The sequence below is a fragment of the Rhineura floridana genome, chromosome 14 (genome assembly GCF_030035675.1).
Source record: "Rhineura floridana isolate rRhiFlo1 chromosome 14, rRhiFlo1.hap2, whole genome shotgun sequence".
Lineage (NCBI taxonomy): Eukaryota > Metazoa > Chordata > Lepidosauria > Squamata > Rhineuridae > Rhineura > Rhineura floridana.
This window is the reverse complement of record NC_084493.1, coordinates 4,676,102-4,692,497: the sequence shown is the minus strand read 5'-3', so window position 1 is coordinate 4,692,497 and position 16,396 is coordinate 4,676,102. Positions and strand designations below refer to the sequence as shown.

General features: G+C 48.0%; 1 protein-coding gene across 3 annotated transcripts in view; it reads left to right on the top strand.

The window, feature by feature from the left end:
• Nucleotides 1-11,534, top strand: part of RGMA (repulsive guidance molecule BMP co-receptor a) — a 31,676-nt gene extending 20,142 nt beyond the window's left edge. For 2 of the 3 annotated variants that reach the window (XM_061595461.1, XM_061595459.1), the window contains 2 exons: nucleotides 4,681-5,192; nucleotides 6,742-11,534. In XM_061595461.1, coding sequence (XP_061451445.1) covers nucleotides 4,701-5,192; nucleotides 6,742-7,455 — 1,206 coding nt within the window. In that variant the 5' untranslated portion in view covers nucleotides 4,681-4,700 and the 3' untranslated portion in view covers nucleotides 7,456-11,534. Of the gene's footprint in view, nucleotides 1-1,026; nucleotides 1,214-4,680; nucleotides 5,193-6,741 lie in introns of those variants that run through there. The other variant, XM_061595460.1, reaches the window with a different exon arrangement.
• Nucleotides 11,535-16,396: the final 4,862 nt, after the last annotated feature.

The following is a 16,396-nucleotide window of genomic DNA, read 5'->3' as shown; positions in this document are numbered from 1 at the left end:
TGCCTCCTGGATTTGCACGTCAGACTCTCAAGCTCTGACCCAACGTGAGTTCTCACACCGCTCTCCAGCCTGGATTTCTCTAGAGGAATCCTGGGGTGTGGAATCTTTGGTGCGGTGGACTTCTTCTGGGTTCCCCACTTCTCCCTTTCCTCTGCCCTAAAGCCCTCCCAGGTGAGCTGAAGGATCTTGGCTTCCACTCCCTGCACTGATATCCTTGCCGCCAGGGTTGAGTCTCGCCAGTGTTTGTGCAATCCAAAGGCATCAGGCACAGAGCAAAGGTGCAGAAAGCGAAAGCCTTTATCTCCTTAGCACAGGAGGAAAGAGATTAGCAAGGAGGGACAGCTTCTGCCTCTCAAATCAGGCGCAAAGCCAGTCTTAGGGCACTTCAGTGTATTGAGCATTCATCCTGATACATTTGCAGGGAGATTAGATGAGGTTGGCGATTCCGTGAGTGGTTATTCTGATTTGTTTGCGCGGCGGTTAGATGACGTTGCGTCAAAGCGAGCGCTATCCCCACACTTTCCAGTGCATCACACCATCAGTCTCCTTATCACGAAAAGGCCAGTCTGTGGGGGAAGTGGGTTTGTTGCACAAGAGCTGCACATTTGCACAGCCTGACGTTGGCATGTGATTGAATCCCACCCGAAAATTGGGACAGACTGGAAGCACCCTCAGACCTACAGTAGTTCTAGGCAAATTCATGGAGGATAAATGTATCCGTGGCTACTAGCCATGATGACTATGTTCTCCCTCCACTGTCGGAGGCCGGATGCCTCCGATCACCAAGAGGGCACTCTTGTGCTCATGTCCTGCTTGTGGGCTTCCCGTTGGGGCATCTGGTTGGCCCCATCTGAGAAGAGGATTTTAGACTAGATGGGTCCTTGGCCTAATTCAGCAGGATTCTTCTTTTGGATGCACTCACAGAAGACTGCAGTCTTGGATTGGCGTAATCCAGGACAGACTTTAATTGATGGAGCTGTGGCTTCAGGATCCACTCCTTTTGTTTCCTGGCTGTGCTATGTTACTGTTTGAGGGAGCAAAACAGAAAAAAATGCAGATCACCTTTCCCTTTTCGCCACAAGAATTTAGAGGAGGGATGTGGAACCAGTGCCCCCAGCCCAGATGCTGTTGGACTTCAGCTCCTATCAGACCTATCCAGTGTGGTCAATGGTCAGAAATGATGGGAACATCATCAGCTGTAACATACTTGTCTGTGAGCTTGCTCTTTTTCTCTTCCCTCCTGTTCCTCTTTCCTTGTATGCCATGTCTTCTTAGACTGTGAGCTGGAGGGCAGGAACCATCTTAGTACTGGTTTTTGTAAGCCCCTCTTGAGAGCATTTTTGGCCCTACGATGGGGGTATAAATGCTGTCAATCAATGAATAAGCAAACATCTGGAGGGCCGCAGGTTCCCCATCCCTGGGCCGGTGGTTTCATACATCTTAGCAAGCATGAGAGAAAGAGAGGTGGGGTTCCTTCTGTAATACTAGAGCTAGTGATGGCTCCATGTCAGTGGAGTTTAAAACCTGGATCAGATTCTGCTGCCCCACGGACATGGAGCCACTGGCCACCACTGACTAGAACTCTTGGTCACCCATTACAGCTCACTGGGTATATGACTTTTTCACGCAATGCACTGTTAACTTATGGAACTCATTGTCCCAAGATGATGGTGATGGCCATTGGCTTTGATGCCTTTAAAGGGGGGTTGGAGACATTCCTGGAGGAGTCTGTCAGTGGCTGTTAGTCATTAGCCACTATGTTCAGAGGTAACTGGTGCCTCAGTACCAGTTCCTGGGTGGAAATAGCAGGAAAATGTCTTGGCATCTGCTTGGCCGCTGTGGGAAGAAGATTCAGGAGTAGATCAGCCTTTCCTAATCTGGTGCCATCCAGATATTTTGGACTGCAACGCCCATCAGCCCCAGCCAGCAGGGCACAAGGTTGGGGAACGGTGTCTTACAACAACGTTGAGGGCTCCTCCAGATAACCTGTTCATTGAGCGCTCTGCCCTGGTCACCTCTCGCCTAGACTACTGTAATGTGCTCTACGTGGGGTTACCCTTGAAAATGGTCTGGAAGCTGCAACTGGTACAGAATGCGGCGGCTCGTCTGATTAAAGGCAGCCGCCGGCAAGATCACATCACTCCAGTGCTGAAGGAGTTGCACTGGCTACCGGTTGCTTACCGGGCCCAATTCAAGGTGTTGGTTTTGACCTTTAAAACCCTATACGGTTTTAGCCCAGTCTATCTGAAGGAGCGCCTCCAGCATCGTCAGGGATGCCGCTCAACAAGATCAGCCTCAGAAGACCTTCTCTCGATCCCACCGGTTAAAACAGCTAGACTGGTGAGGACTAGAGAGAGGGCTTTGTCAATAGTGGCCCCCACCCTGTGGAACTCTCTCCCAAATGATCTCCGCCAGGCCCCTTCTATGATGAGCTTCTGCCGGGCCTTGAAGACCTGGCTCTTCAGGCAGGCTTTTGGGGTGGGTTAGGTTTCTTACTGTTATGGTTTTAAATTTTAACGTTTAATGTATTGTTTTTATCTTGTACATCGCCCAGAGTGGCTGGACAACCAGCCAGATGGGCGACTAATAAATTTAATAAATAATAAAACAATAATAATTCCTGATTTGCTTGCACCAAGCTTATGCGGTGGTTAGATTCTGTCAGGTCTTTACTGAGCAATCCTTCCGATTTCTTTACAGGGCAGCTACATGACGATGTGCCTTCATCCTGATTTGCTTGCAGGCTGTTTACACATCGTTGCGTGAATCATTCGTTCATCCCACGCTTTCCCATGCATTTAACCGCCACTTTCTAAACTGCAGAAAGTCTCTGTGTGTTTTTTAAAAGTAGATCTGTTCCACTAGGGGCGACAAGAGCAGTTTAATCCACTTCATGAGCTTGAATCCCTTCTGCATAATAGTTAACAGTGGGGGGGGGAGGAAGCAAGGCTTTTGCATTTGTCAGTTCTCCCCCCCCCCTCCTGCTGTCTCTCACACACATATACACACTGGTCTTGTCAAAAGTTTATGTATGACACCTGGCTGTGGAAATTTGGCCTTATATGGAGACGTGGGTGAAACTGCACATAAAGATGTTTTTCCAGAAGTAAACGACATAAAACCTTTAGGAAAACATCTCCCCCTACAGGCCTTGAACAGATTCTTCCCTCTTTTCTTCCCCCCCCCATCTTATAAACTGTTGAACAGCCATTCCATAAAGTCTTAAGAGTTTTACCTCTGGGACCTGGAATTGCTGGGACAGACCCCTCCCCTTAAAAAAAAACTCCTCAAGTGTGTTTACTACTTGGAGAACTTAAATTAGAATGAAACTTGGGAAGTTGTCTCATACAAAGGCCATAGTTGGGTCCGTCTAGTTCAGCGATACCCAACCTTAGTCATCCTTGGCATAGGACCATTAAGATCAAAGGCTTGCCCATTGATTTCAGTGGGTCTTCTGTGTGTGTGACTTAAATGGATTATTGCCCACTGACTGGCAGGGCTTCAGGTAGGAGTCTTTCCCAGCCCTACCCGTTGATTGAACCTGGGACGTTCTTCATGTAGAGTAGCTGCTCTGCCAGTGAACTATGGCTCTCCCCCAGATAATGTTACTGGAGACCCTCATGCAAATGGGATCCCAGATTTAGTTGGGGACTTGTTTATGGAATTTGTATTGGTGTACAAAGCTGTATACAGCTTGGGACCAGCGTACCTAAAAGTTATATACCCAGCCTATCACTGGTATAGCACAATGGGGAGGAGAGCCTGGCTGGGAATCCAGAGTCTGTGAGTTCAAATCCCCGCTCGTGTCTCCTGGGTGTCAAGGGCCAGCTAAAGATCACCCCACAGTGTTTGGCTTGGGGGTTACGTGCCCTGCCACCTGTGCAGCCGTGGGCAAGCTGCAGAGTCCCAAGGAGCCCAGTTGCCCCCCAGCTGGCAGTTGCGGACAAGGAAGGGGCTGGCTTGTGCAGCTGTGGCAAGCTGGGGAGGACAAGCCTCAGAGGGAGGCAATGGGAAACTCCCTCTGAATACTGCTTACCATGGAAACCCTATTCATAGGGTCGCCATAAATCAGGATTGACTTTCCATTTTCATCGCTGCACTCTGCCTCCTTCAGATACCATCTCATCAGGAGGGCCATTCCGTACGATATATGAATTGGGCCTTCAGAGTGGTGGCACCGACCCTTTAGAATTCCCTCTCATTACATATCAGATGGGCACCGTCTCTATTGCCTTTTTGGTGCCTGCTGAAGGCCTTTTTTTTCAACAAGTCTTTTAAGTGGAGATTCATATCCCGGTCTGTCTTGGACTTGAAATGGTTTTTGTAGATCAAATTGATTTGCGTAGGTTTTAGTGTTGATGTTTTTATTATTGAATTGCTTTGAGGTGTTTCATAGGAAGTGATTCATATGTGAAATAAATAGATGGACATTTATAATCCGGGAAATTTACATGGATAACACTTCTGCAGTCTCAGTGTTGCCTTTGTAGAACAGAACAGGGAGGAAGATAGGGAGGAACTAGAGTGAGTTGGGCTCCGGCTTCACCTGCCTGTCATTGGCTCTGCCTAATGTTGGGCTCCCTGCTTTCCACCCCACCAGTCCCAATGGGCACCAGCCACCACTGCTGTGGGGTGCGTGTGTTTGCGTGTTTAATGTGCCTGTTTTCTTTCCCTCTGTAGTGACATCTCAGTGTAAAATCATGAAGTGCAACTCTGAATTCTTGGCTGCGACATCAGGGCCTCACCACCTGGGCACAGAGGACACCCCCGAGTTCTGCATGGCCCTCCGCGCCTACGCCCACTGCACCCACCGCACGGCTCGCACCTGCCGGGGGGACCTGGCTTACCACTCTGCCGTCCACGGCATCGATGACCTGATGGCCCAGCACAACTGCTCTAAAGACGGCCCCACTTCGCAACCCCGGCTCCGCCCGCTGCCCCGGGGTGACAGCCAGGAGCGCTCCGACAGCCCAGAAATTTGCCATTACGAAAAGAGTTTCCACAAACACTCGCCCCCTCCCAGCTATACACACTGTGGGCTGTTCGGAGACCCGCACCTCAGGACTTTTTCAGACAGCTTCCAGACGTGCAAAGTCCAAGGGGCATGGCCGCTCATAGACAATAACTACCTAAATGTGCAGGTCACCAACACACCGGTCCTACCCGGTTCTGCAGCAACAGCAACTAGCAAGGTACATCTCAGGAGGCTGCCCCCTTGTGGCCACTTTGCTAAGAGTTCCTGTCTCGCATGTCTCACTATGGCTGGATCTATGCACAGAGTAGAATGAAGTGGGAGAATCTCTAGATGGACTCCAGTTCCCATCAGCCCCCAGCCAGTAAAGCCAGTGGTTAAGGATGAATGGCCTCTGGAGGGCGACAGGTTCCCCGTGCCTGTTCTAGGTGGTCAAATGACTGGTGCCACTTCAAATGTGCCTAGTTAAACTCTGGAGCTCACTTCCACAAGGGGCGATGATGGCCACCAGCTTTGATGGCTTGTAAAGAAGATGAGACAGATTCCTGGAGGATAAGGCTGGCAGTGGCTGTTAGCCATGATCGCTAGATTCTACCTCTACTCTCGGAGGCATATGCCTCCAAATACCAGTCTCTCGAAACCGCAGGATGGGAGAGTGCTCTTGCACTCGGGTCCTGCTTGCAGGATTCCCATTGGGGCATCTGGTCGGCACCTGTGAGAACAAGGATGCTGGACTAGATGGGTCTTCAGCCTGATCCAGCAGAGCTTTTCTTGTCTTCTTAAATGTTCTCTTTGTTGTTTTTTTCTTGATTTAAAAATGTATATACCAGGGGTGTATACTCTTTTATTTTTTTGGCCCAAGGGCTGCATTCACCCGTAACCAGTATTTGGGGGGCCACAAGATAGTAGTGGCTGTGAGCAAAAGTGGGCCACCCCAAACCCTCGCATGCCCTCTCTTTCTCTGACACACACACATGGGCACACGTCCCCACTCATACTTGGCTGATCAGTGCAGATCAGCCACGGAGGGAGATTATCTCCCCTCCCTACTTGGATCAAATGACCAGCCCAACGACCATGGAGGGGATGATTTGCATCCCCATCAGGGTGTTGGGCTGGGCAAAGAGGCTTAAATATCTCCATCTACCTCACACTGTGTGTAGTTTAATTCACCTCCCCCCTTTTCTGCTGCCATCACCAAAATTGTTCGGGCCCCTAGGCCGGGGGTCAACCCCCCTTCTGTATACCATAGTAGAGGGTGGTCCTTTTGGTTAATGGGACACTGTCCCACCAATCTCAGTCTGCCCTCATCCAGCCCCAACCTGTTGCCTTCTTACATACATCCTCTGCAGGCGGTGGCGTTGCAGACAGCTTCCTCCCTCTACTCTCGGGATTGCCCTTGTAGAACTCAGCATGAAGGTTCCCCATCCCGAGGGTCAGTCGCAGGGATAACAAACATGGTACCCTTGAAATGATGTTGGATTACAGCTCCTATCATCCCTGGCCATTGGCCTGTGCCGGTTGGGCCCTCGGACTAATGGGAGTTGGAGTCCAACAACATTGGGAGGGCCACCACTTCACTAGAGGGATGCAGAGCGCTCAAATTTCTCAGTGGCATCTGAAGTGAGGACTTGGGGGTGGAGGTAAGGTACCACAGGTGTGCAGGTGGGCTACAATTGGATTTTATCAATCTTGGTAGCTTTTCCCTGTCGTACCCTCTCTCACTCTCACTCTCTGTCCCCTCCCTCCCTCACTTCTTGTCTACTTAGCTTACCATCATTTTCAAGAGCTTCCAGGAATGTGTGGAGCAGAAAGTCTACCAGGCTGAGATGGATGAACTCCCAGCAGCCTTTGCTGATGGTTCCAAGAACGGTGGCGACAAGCACGGTGCCAACAGCTTGAAGATCACAGAGAAGGTGTCTGGTCAACACATCGAGATCCAGGCCAAGTACATTGGCACCACCATCGTGGTGAGGCAGGTTGGCCGCTACCTCACCTTTGCTGTGCGGATGCCCGAAGAGGTGGTGAAAGCTGTCGAAGATGGAGACAACCAGGGCCTTTATCTCTGTCTCCGGGGCTGCCCGCTCAACCAGCAGATAGACTTCCAGGCCTTCCGTTCAACCACGCAGACCACGGAAAACCGGGCTCGCCGAAAAGGCACAAGCCTCCCTTCTCCACCAGAGTCTTTCACCTATGAGATGGCCATGGCAAAGTGCCGGGAGAAGCTTCCAGTGGAAGACTTGTACTTCCAATCCTGCGTCTTTGACCTCTTGACGACGGGAGACGTCAACTTCACCCTTGCTGCTTACTACGCTTTTGAAGATGTCAAGGTGCTCCACTCCAACAAAAACAAGGTGCACCTTTACGAAAGGACACGAGACTTGGAGTCAGGCAACACGGCCCCCTCGGAGCTTCCCACGCCTCTCCTCCTTTTGCTGGCAGTGTTGGCGTGCTTGAGCCAACGGCCAGCCGTTTTCCTATAGGCCGTCATCCCTGGCAGACCTTGCTACATCGGAGAAAACAAGAGAACAATTGTACTGGATAACTAAAAAGCTGAGCCAACTTAGAGCTAATTTTAGTTTTTAGTGACTCCTCTTCCTCCAGGGGAAAAAAAAAAAGCAACGCATTGAGTGGGTTTGGACCTTCTTGCCAAACGGAGGCCGTCCTCTACTTTGAAGAGTTTTGAACTCACAGCTGCTCCCCCTAGTTCCCTTCCTCCTTCAGTTGGAAAGGATGATGGGAGGCTCCTCATTCCCTCCTCTCAATGCCCCCCCTTTTTTTGCTGTACTACAAATGGTTGTGGTGATTGTGACATTGGCGTTTGTGTAAAGTTGAAATAGGTGGGGTGTTTGTTTTAGAGAGGTGGCAGCAGTTGGCTGCTTCCAGAAATGAACTGCAGGATCGGGACTGCACAGAGATGGTGTTAAAAAAATTAAAAGGAAAGGAAGACCCACTTAAAGGGTTCTGTGCAAGCAGAGCTTAGTCAGGCACAGGCAGAGAAAGAGCCTCACTTCCTCTGCGGCTGGCTTTCGGTTTGATGCACCTGCTTTTGCTGGGGCGTGCCGAATGTTCCTGGCAAACAGGCTCTTGCTCACTTATACCCTCCACATGTGTGGGACTTGCCGTTGCACATGCAAACAGCTGTGGGTGCACACCCAGCGTCTGTGTTCTTGTTTGTGTGCAGCTGCTGGCAGCTGCCTCTGTACAGGTGGGTGGGACAAGGGATCAACATTTGCCTTCCCCCTCCTCTGGCCCTGGAAAGGTGATATGGATGGGGAGCCAGTTTGTAAGAATGTGCTTCTTTCCGCCGCCTCTCGGCATCTGGCAAGCTGGCGGGGCATCCTAAGGGGATGTGAGTCCCTTTTAATGGAATTTCAACAGGGAAGGTGTTGTGGGGAGATGTAGTGCTTTTGACACAGATCCAAGGGCGGCTTGATCTTGGGAGAAACCCTTCCTAGCAGCTCAGATCTCTGCTTTGCTTTAAGGATTGCTGACTTTATTTACCGATTTCACATCCTCCTCTGATACTCTCAGGAGGATAAATTAGGCTAGTGTTGAGGTGGTCAGAAGGGCCCCTTTCTTTTAGGTGCAACCTTCAACCAACGCTGCAAGGCTGCCCAAGAAATGGCTATCAAGAACTTTCTTCCTTTCAAAGTCCTTTGCTTAGATTACCCCCAAATCTCTTTGGGGTTTTGTGTTTTGTGTTCAAGCCATCAGGAGCCCTGGAGGGAAGCTTCAGAGTTCTAAAATGATAGAAAAAGAGGTGTGGGGTGTTGTTGTTTTTTGCACTCCATCTTGTTCCTCATGCCTCTGTTTGCAGATTGCAGGTGCCCCCTGAAATCCCCCTGTGCATCTACAGCAAGGATGATCCAATGATCCAGTTTCTCCTGTTGCAGAGAACCCCTCGGAAGAAGCTACCTGTTAGATCTCTGCTTTCTTGCTCTGGGATTGCCTTTCAGTCAAGAGGCACACCCACAGTCAGATGCAGAAGCTCAGGGAGTGGACAAGTCTTTCTGTTGCTCACTTGAAACTAGTACTGTGCTGAAATCTGTCCTCTGGTTCTTCAGATTATTTTTTCCCCTGCAAAAGAGTTATCCATTTTTCTGCCTCATTCCCAGGGCACTTTAGAAGTTCTTTAGAAGCTCGGTGGATGGGAGGTTTGGGGCTTACATTATCCAGTTGCAGGTGGCGGCTCCATGTCTGTGGGGCAGTGGAATCCACTCCTGGTTTTAGTCTGAAATTTCAAAGAGCTGTCCAAGGTGCTTTCTGCTGCCCCGCTGACATGGAGCTACCAACCACCACCGACCTTATCCTTGCGAGGAGGTCAAGTGCTGTGTGCTTGTTCTTCTTACCAGTAAGCATTTCTCTAGCATTGTGCAGCCTCCCTGGCTGCCTGCGCCTCCTGATTGAAAAAAAATCTGGGGTGGCTGCAGAGTGCGGACCATTGGTGAGATGATTTGTAGAATGAAATCTGTAGGCCACCTGAAAAGTAAAGGTAACGTAAGCACAACTACAACACTGCACCCAACCCATGAGAATGTTTTCAAAATTATCTCTTCTCTTTGGTAATTTTCAAATGCAATTTCTTTTCTCATTAATTGATAGAGAATGGTTGAATAACATGCAGGAGAAATGTTCAGCACAGCACTATAAATGCCAGCCCTGTCAGGTTTGAGAGCAAACTACCATTCTTTTAATTCAGGAGACGGGGGAGTATGTCTCAGTATTTTGGAAATGTCTTAGAAGGTTCAGCTTGCCTGCTTTCCTTGACATGTGGTCGTCTTGTCTTCCCCTACAGACCCGTCTGAGCCAGGGAGTGTTTAGGAGACTTCCTAAGCCTGGATAATGATTCCAGGGGAAAAGAGTATTTGCTTGACTCCCCCGGCCCCTCACTCTCCTTAACAACTCACAGTATGACGTTTCAAGCCTCGTCTGCTTTTTTCCATCCTCACTTAGGGCCACGTTGACATAGCCACTTTGTACATATTGAGCACAGTCTTTGCACCAGCCACGCTGTTTTTTTTGGTGAAAGCCCCCACATGTCTCCAATCCAGCCTGCAGGTCAACATGAAGGATGAGCTTGAGGCACTACCTGGACATGCACTGGGCCATCACAAAGCCCATAAGATGCACACCAGTCCCTGAAATTGTTAGCCCGGCATCTGTCCATGATGACTGCCTATATTTCATTCTTTGTACATGTAGTGAGATGCACACATACAAAATGTCACACTTGGCAACCAAGACATGGGTCTTGTGCTGTTTCCTCCAAGGAAGTGCTTTCTCTCCTATGGCGCTCAAAACCTCCATAGGATTGAGAGGTCTTTTATCTTTTTGCTGTTGTCCATTCTTTCATCTCCTCTGCCCCACCTCTCTGGAGATTTTTTTTTTTCCAGCGAGAGGACCAGGTTGTCAAGCGAGAACCTCTTTGAGGAATTTGCTCACATGGAAGGTGCCAACCCCATAATATGCAGCAAACAGTTTAAACCCACCCAACAGACAAAACAACCATCCACCAGCATAGCTGCAACCCCATTCAAAAATGGTACCCATGACTTTTTCTCCATGGGAATGGCAGCAAGTTCAGACTGGGAAAATAACATGTGAGGGTGGAGAGCTAAGCACTGCCTTTCCTCAACGCCACTGCTCTGATCAGGCACAGAGCCCCTTTGTGGCCTTGGGGCTACATTAACGTAAAAGCAAAAAATGAAACAACCCCATGAAGAGATCTAGTTGCTGATCTCCTGCGTACCACATAGGTTTGCCCTAGGAATTTCAGGAGTTGAGAATGTGAACGGACGAAAGATAGAAAGTGAATTCAGACAAGCAGGAGAGGTCTAGCAGGAACCTCCCATTTGGTGAGTGTTCAGATCAGTACTCCTGACTTGACTAATGAACTAGCCTCCTTTGTACAATATGTTTACCGGAATATTTGCCCAAGTTGTCTGCAACAGGCGTGGGGATCATGTGGGCCTCCAGATGGGATTGGGCTTCAGTTCACATTATCCTTGGCCATTGGATATCCTAGCTGGGGTTGATAGAAGTTGAGGTCCAACAACATCTAAAGGACCACAAGTTCTCTGTCTCTGTATGTCTCAAAAGTGTGCCATTTCCCCACATCGAGTTCAAAATTATCTTCCTTGGAAAAACTTTTTAAGATCTTCAAATTGGGGGGTTGGGGAGGGAGTCTTCTCAACAGACTTATCCTTTATAACCTCTCCTCTCTTCCTCTCAGGTTGACCTCTCAGTCCAGTAAGTTCAACAACCATTTTCCAACTGTTGGAATATCTCTGTTTTAATGCTCCATTTTTATAAATTTTTTTAAAGCACTTTATTCTGGTTACGTTAGAGCAAGTTCTGGCTTACAGGCAAAGCAATGCCAACAAAAACCCAATGGATTAAAAAAAATGGGGAAACCTTAAGTGAGCCTCTCTGACCTTCTTCCTTTCCACCTTTGTGTGTGCGTGCGCGTGTGTATGTGTGTGTGTTTAGAACTTATCTGGGGTGTTGTTGTAAATACTGTAAATTATTTATTGATGAAAAATGCAAGTAAAATTTTTCTTCCCACCTATGTCGACAGTTAATGTCTTTCTGCTCATGCAATCTTCAGGAGTGGAAAATGTCCCAAACTCTGTGCATTGTGCCTTTTAGTTAACTGTTAACCTGTCCTTCCCCAACCAGAGCCCTCTGGAGGTTTTGGACTACAACTCCCATCAACCCTAGCCAGAATGGCTACATGATGCTTGGGGCAGGTGGGAGTTGTAGTCCAAAACATCTGGAGGGGGCACCAGGTTGAGAAAGGCTGTTCTTACATGGACTTGCTGTCTCTCCAGGCTTTCCAGCGGGGGTCTTTCAGGATTGAACTTGCGACCTTTTTGCATGCGAAGTACAGCCTTCGTTGCTCTCCTAGAAGCAATTCCACAAATTTGAACCATCGACCCCAGGACGAAGAGGACACAAATATCTAATCACATGCCCCCGGGGATGCCAATCAATAGTGTCTCTCAAATAACACAAACTTCTTGTGTGTTGTTTGGACACCAATGTGTCCGAACACTGAAACACCCAGATAAATAGTTTAGGAACTAAAGTTGATTTCCCTTCTGCTTTTTTTTTTTTAAAAAAAAGTCAATGAATTTTTACGTACTCTCATTTTCAGAGTTCTGGATGTCAAATTTCTAGCGTTCTGCCAGGTATGTTTCAACTGAGGAGCGATCAAGGAAATGGAAGAACACAAGGGCCCCTGTTGGATCAACCCAGAGGCCCATCCAGTGCCTCATCCTGTTCTCACAGTGGCCAACCTCTGGGAATCCCGCAGAGTACATGAGTGCAACAGTGTTCTCCCCACTTGTGCTCAGAGGCCTCCTGCCTCCAGTAAACATCATAAACTTGGAATTTTGAGAACTCCATAAAACATTTCTACCAAGCAGCTGGATATATACTTGGATATATGCTGGGTTTTTAGAAAAATATGTGTATCACATACTTTGGAAGACAAAAGAGTCAGAGGATCGGAGTGGGGGTGTCAGGGTAGGAGGTTTTAAAAAGACAGAGCACTTAGAGTTAGTGTAGTGTAATGGTTAGGGTGTTTGACTACGATCGGGGAGACCAGGGCTGCATTCAGACATGGAGCTTATTGCGTTAGTTTAACAGATTAAAATGGTAGCTCTTCTGTCCTGATTTCTAAAATTCCTTTCATGCTACAGTACCTGTTGCATTAAGGAAACGTGGCTTTCTGAGCCAGTGTACCAGCATTTCACGCAACTGGCTTTCACACTGCTGCAACGAACAGTGCCTTGTTTTTGTCCCTCACCCGTTATACATATGCCTAGAATCCACTGCTTGAGTTAGTGTCTGGACGGGGGGGGGGGGGCGGGAAAAGAAGGATGGCAATGCTGCTATGTGTGGCTATGCCAGAATACCGGTACAATTTTTTTCAGGCAAAAAAACTTGACATGCGCCTAAAGGGCGGGAACATATTGCATTCCAGGATGCCTGTCATGTGAGCGGCTGCAGCTAATGCAACGCTTCTGTCATCTTCTGGGTTCTCAGGCTAGCAAATGGATTATTTCTGGTCTTTATCATGAAAATTAGCACTAAACTTCCACTTTATTCCACTAGATTTCTGGAACTAGCTTTTGCATCATGTGAAAGGTCAAATATTATACACAAATTACCGGGTAAGAAATTGTCAGAATAATGAATAAAGTGCAGTGTGAAAGCAGCCTAGGGTTCAAATCCCCACTCAGCCATGAAGCTCACTGGGGGGGCTTTGGGCCAGTCACTCTCTCAACCTAAACTACCTCACAGGGTTGTTTTGAGGATGAAATAGGAAAGGGGAGAACCATGTGCACCACCTTGAGCTTCTTGGAGGAAAGGTGAGATATATATGCAACAATAAATAAATAAATATACATTGAAGGGTGTCATCCAGACTAACAACAACTACTGGGAGGACCAAAGAATATGAAGTGGTATATTTACAAATGATGATTGGTCACTTGGGCAATGTCTCATTGACAACCCCCCCACCCCAGTTTAAGATGAACTCTCTCTCTCTGCACACCTCCTCTCTTGCAGCTCTGGGCCTCCTTGGAAAACCAGACTGCTTGCTCTTGCCAAGACTGCTGGAATAAACGGCTGAGTCAGTATTTCCATTATAAAATCTCTCTATAGGGAACACGTCTCAGCTGTGAAACTTCACTCCTGGTTCCAGTGCTTACAGGTGTGGAAAAACCTTTCGTTGGCTCTCCTCCACCGATACACAAAAGAAGAAAAATGATCTGCTGCTGCAATGAAATGCTTTTGTTTCTGCTCTTGGTTGACTGTGGGGACTCCCAATGAATAAGAGAGAGACGCAGCCAGGCAAGTGAAGCACCTGTGTGAGTTGAGCAATAGGGCAAGGGCAGTAAATTCCTTTTGAGCCTCATCTGCGCTATACATTTAAAGCGGTATCACATCACTTTGAACAGTCATGGTTTCCCCCAAAGAATTCTGGGATCTGTAGTTTGCAAAGGGTGCTGAGAGTTATTAGGAGATCCCTATTTCCCTCAGAGCTACAATTTCCAGAGTGGCTTAACAATCAATCCCTCTTCCCAGAGAAGTCTGGGAACTGTAGCTGTGTGAGGGGAATAGGGCGTCTCCTAACGATTCTCAGCATCCTTAACAAGCCACATCTTTGGGGGAAGCCATGATTGTTTAAAGTCATATGATACTGCTTTAAATATAAAGTGCAGATGGGGTCTGTCTCGATAAAACCAGGTTTCCAAGAAAACAAGCCCCCCAAACAAACAGAACTGTTCTGAAGGGAGAAAATGGGGGCATTTCCTGGCATAAATCACAGAGTACCACATGTACAACTGTCTGCGGGACAGAAGTCACAGGTGTGCAATCCATACAATTGAAGCTGACCTGGAGAGGCTGAGAAAGGCAGAGAGCAGGGTATAGGCAAGGGCTTCCAGGATGCACTCAAGGAATCCCGCTCCCCAGCTAAGCACTCCTCTGCTGTCACATAAGTTCCCTGCTGGATCAGGCCAATGGTCCATGTAGGTCAGCATCTTATTCTCACAATGGCCAACCAGATCATCATCATGATTTATTAGCTGATTGTTACCAAGACTCCAAGCAACTAAAGTGCAAAATAATACACATAAATACATTATACCATTAAAAATGCATATAAAACATTAAGATTCTCATACAAACACACACACACATATCAGACAGACCAGCACCATTGGAATTATCCTGTGATGTTCCACAGGGTTCCCTCTTGTTCTCACAATGCTATTGAATGTCTACATGAAGCCACTGGATGCTGTCATCAGATTTGAGGTGCCATCAATATGCAGGTGACCCACAGCTCTACCTCTCTAGTCCATCTCGATCAGGAGAGGCAGCTGAGATGTTAAACCGGCGCTTGGAGGCAGTGATGGACTAGATGTGGGCCAATAAATTGAGGCTGAATCCTGAAAAGACAGAGGTGTTATCTGTCCAGAGTGCTCTTGTCCAGGACATGGGAAGACGTCCTATTCTGGATGGGGTTGTTCTTTCCTTGAAGGAGCAGGTCCACAGCCTGAGGGTACTTCTTGATCCAACAAAGTCACTGGAGGTTCAGGTGGCCCTGATGGCTAGGTGTGCCTTTTTCCAGCTCCGGCTGGTTTGCCAGCTTCAGCCTCTTTTGGCCAGAGAAGACTTGGCCACAATGCTCTATGCTCTGGTAACTACCAGACTGGATTATTGCAGTGCACTCTACTTGGGGCTGCCCTTGAAGACGACTTGGAAACTTCAACTGGTCCAAACTGCAGCAGCCAGATTACTGGCTGGGGTTCCCTTTAGAACTCATATAATCCCTTTTTCAAAACAGCCGCATTGGTTGCCCGTTCATTTCCGGGCCCAGTTCAAGATGTTCACGTTAGTGATAAAAGCTCTAGACAGCTTAAGCCATGGGCGCCAGTCACAAAATGGCTGCCCTGGGGGTGTGGCATAATGGCTGCCACATCTAAAACAGCCAAGAAGAAACATCTCTGTCCCTCCCCCCCCAAAAAAGAAACCTACATCAGCCACTGCTGCAGTCGCAGAGAAAAGCTCTTTTCGCCTTCTGTTCTGAATGGGAGGGTGGGCATCCAATTTGGCATGCAATGAAATTTAGGCATGTTTGGGGGGGCATGCTCAATGTAGGAGAGGCCAAGCCAGTGCAAAGAGGAACTGAGCAGAAAGAGCAAATAGTGTTTTGTGCATCATATATTTTTGAGGGGATATTTACTGAGACCTGCATGGGTGCCTTAGAAGGTACTCGGGGGCACACTGCAAGCCACATGCTGGTGATGGGAGGGACCAGAGGCAAAAGTGGGTGGAGCAAACAATGCAAATTTTACCTTTGTACAGCATGCTCATTTCTACACACACCAGGAGGCATTATCAGAGGTCAAGGATACATTGCAGCCAGAGAAAAACACTGAAGGGGGGTGGCAAAGCAGAACCAGTAAACAATGGGGCTTGGAGAGAGGGGGTGTGGACTGCAGAGAGCCCTGAGGGCCACACAGAGAGGACTACGGGGCCACATTTGCTCCCCCACCCCGAGTAAGAGGATCCCCATCCTTGATGTATAGGATTGCACTGTTGCACTCCATTGGCTCTAAATAATTTTTGTTGTGTCAGAGGGGCAAGATCCACTGTTTCCACTGATATTTATGTAGAGGACTTTTCAACATCTAGGAAGGCTTTTCATCAACATCAAAAAGGGAAGACGCTTAGAACCTAAATATCCACAGCAGATCCAGGCAACTAATATGCAGAAAAGGATCTCTCTGCGCTATCTATTTTTTAATTTCTATCTATAGCTATATTTTTATTTATATTTTATTTATTATTTATTAGATTTATATCCCCACCCTTTCTCCCAGTAGGAGCCCAAGGAGGCAA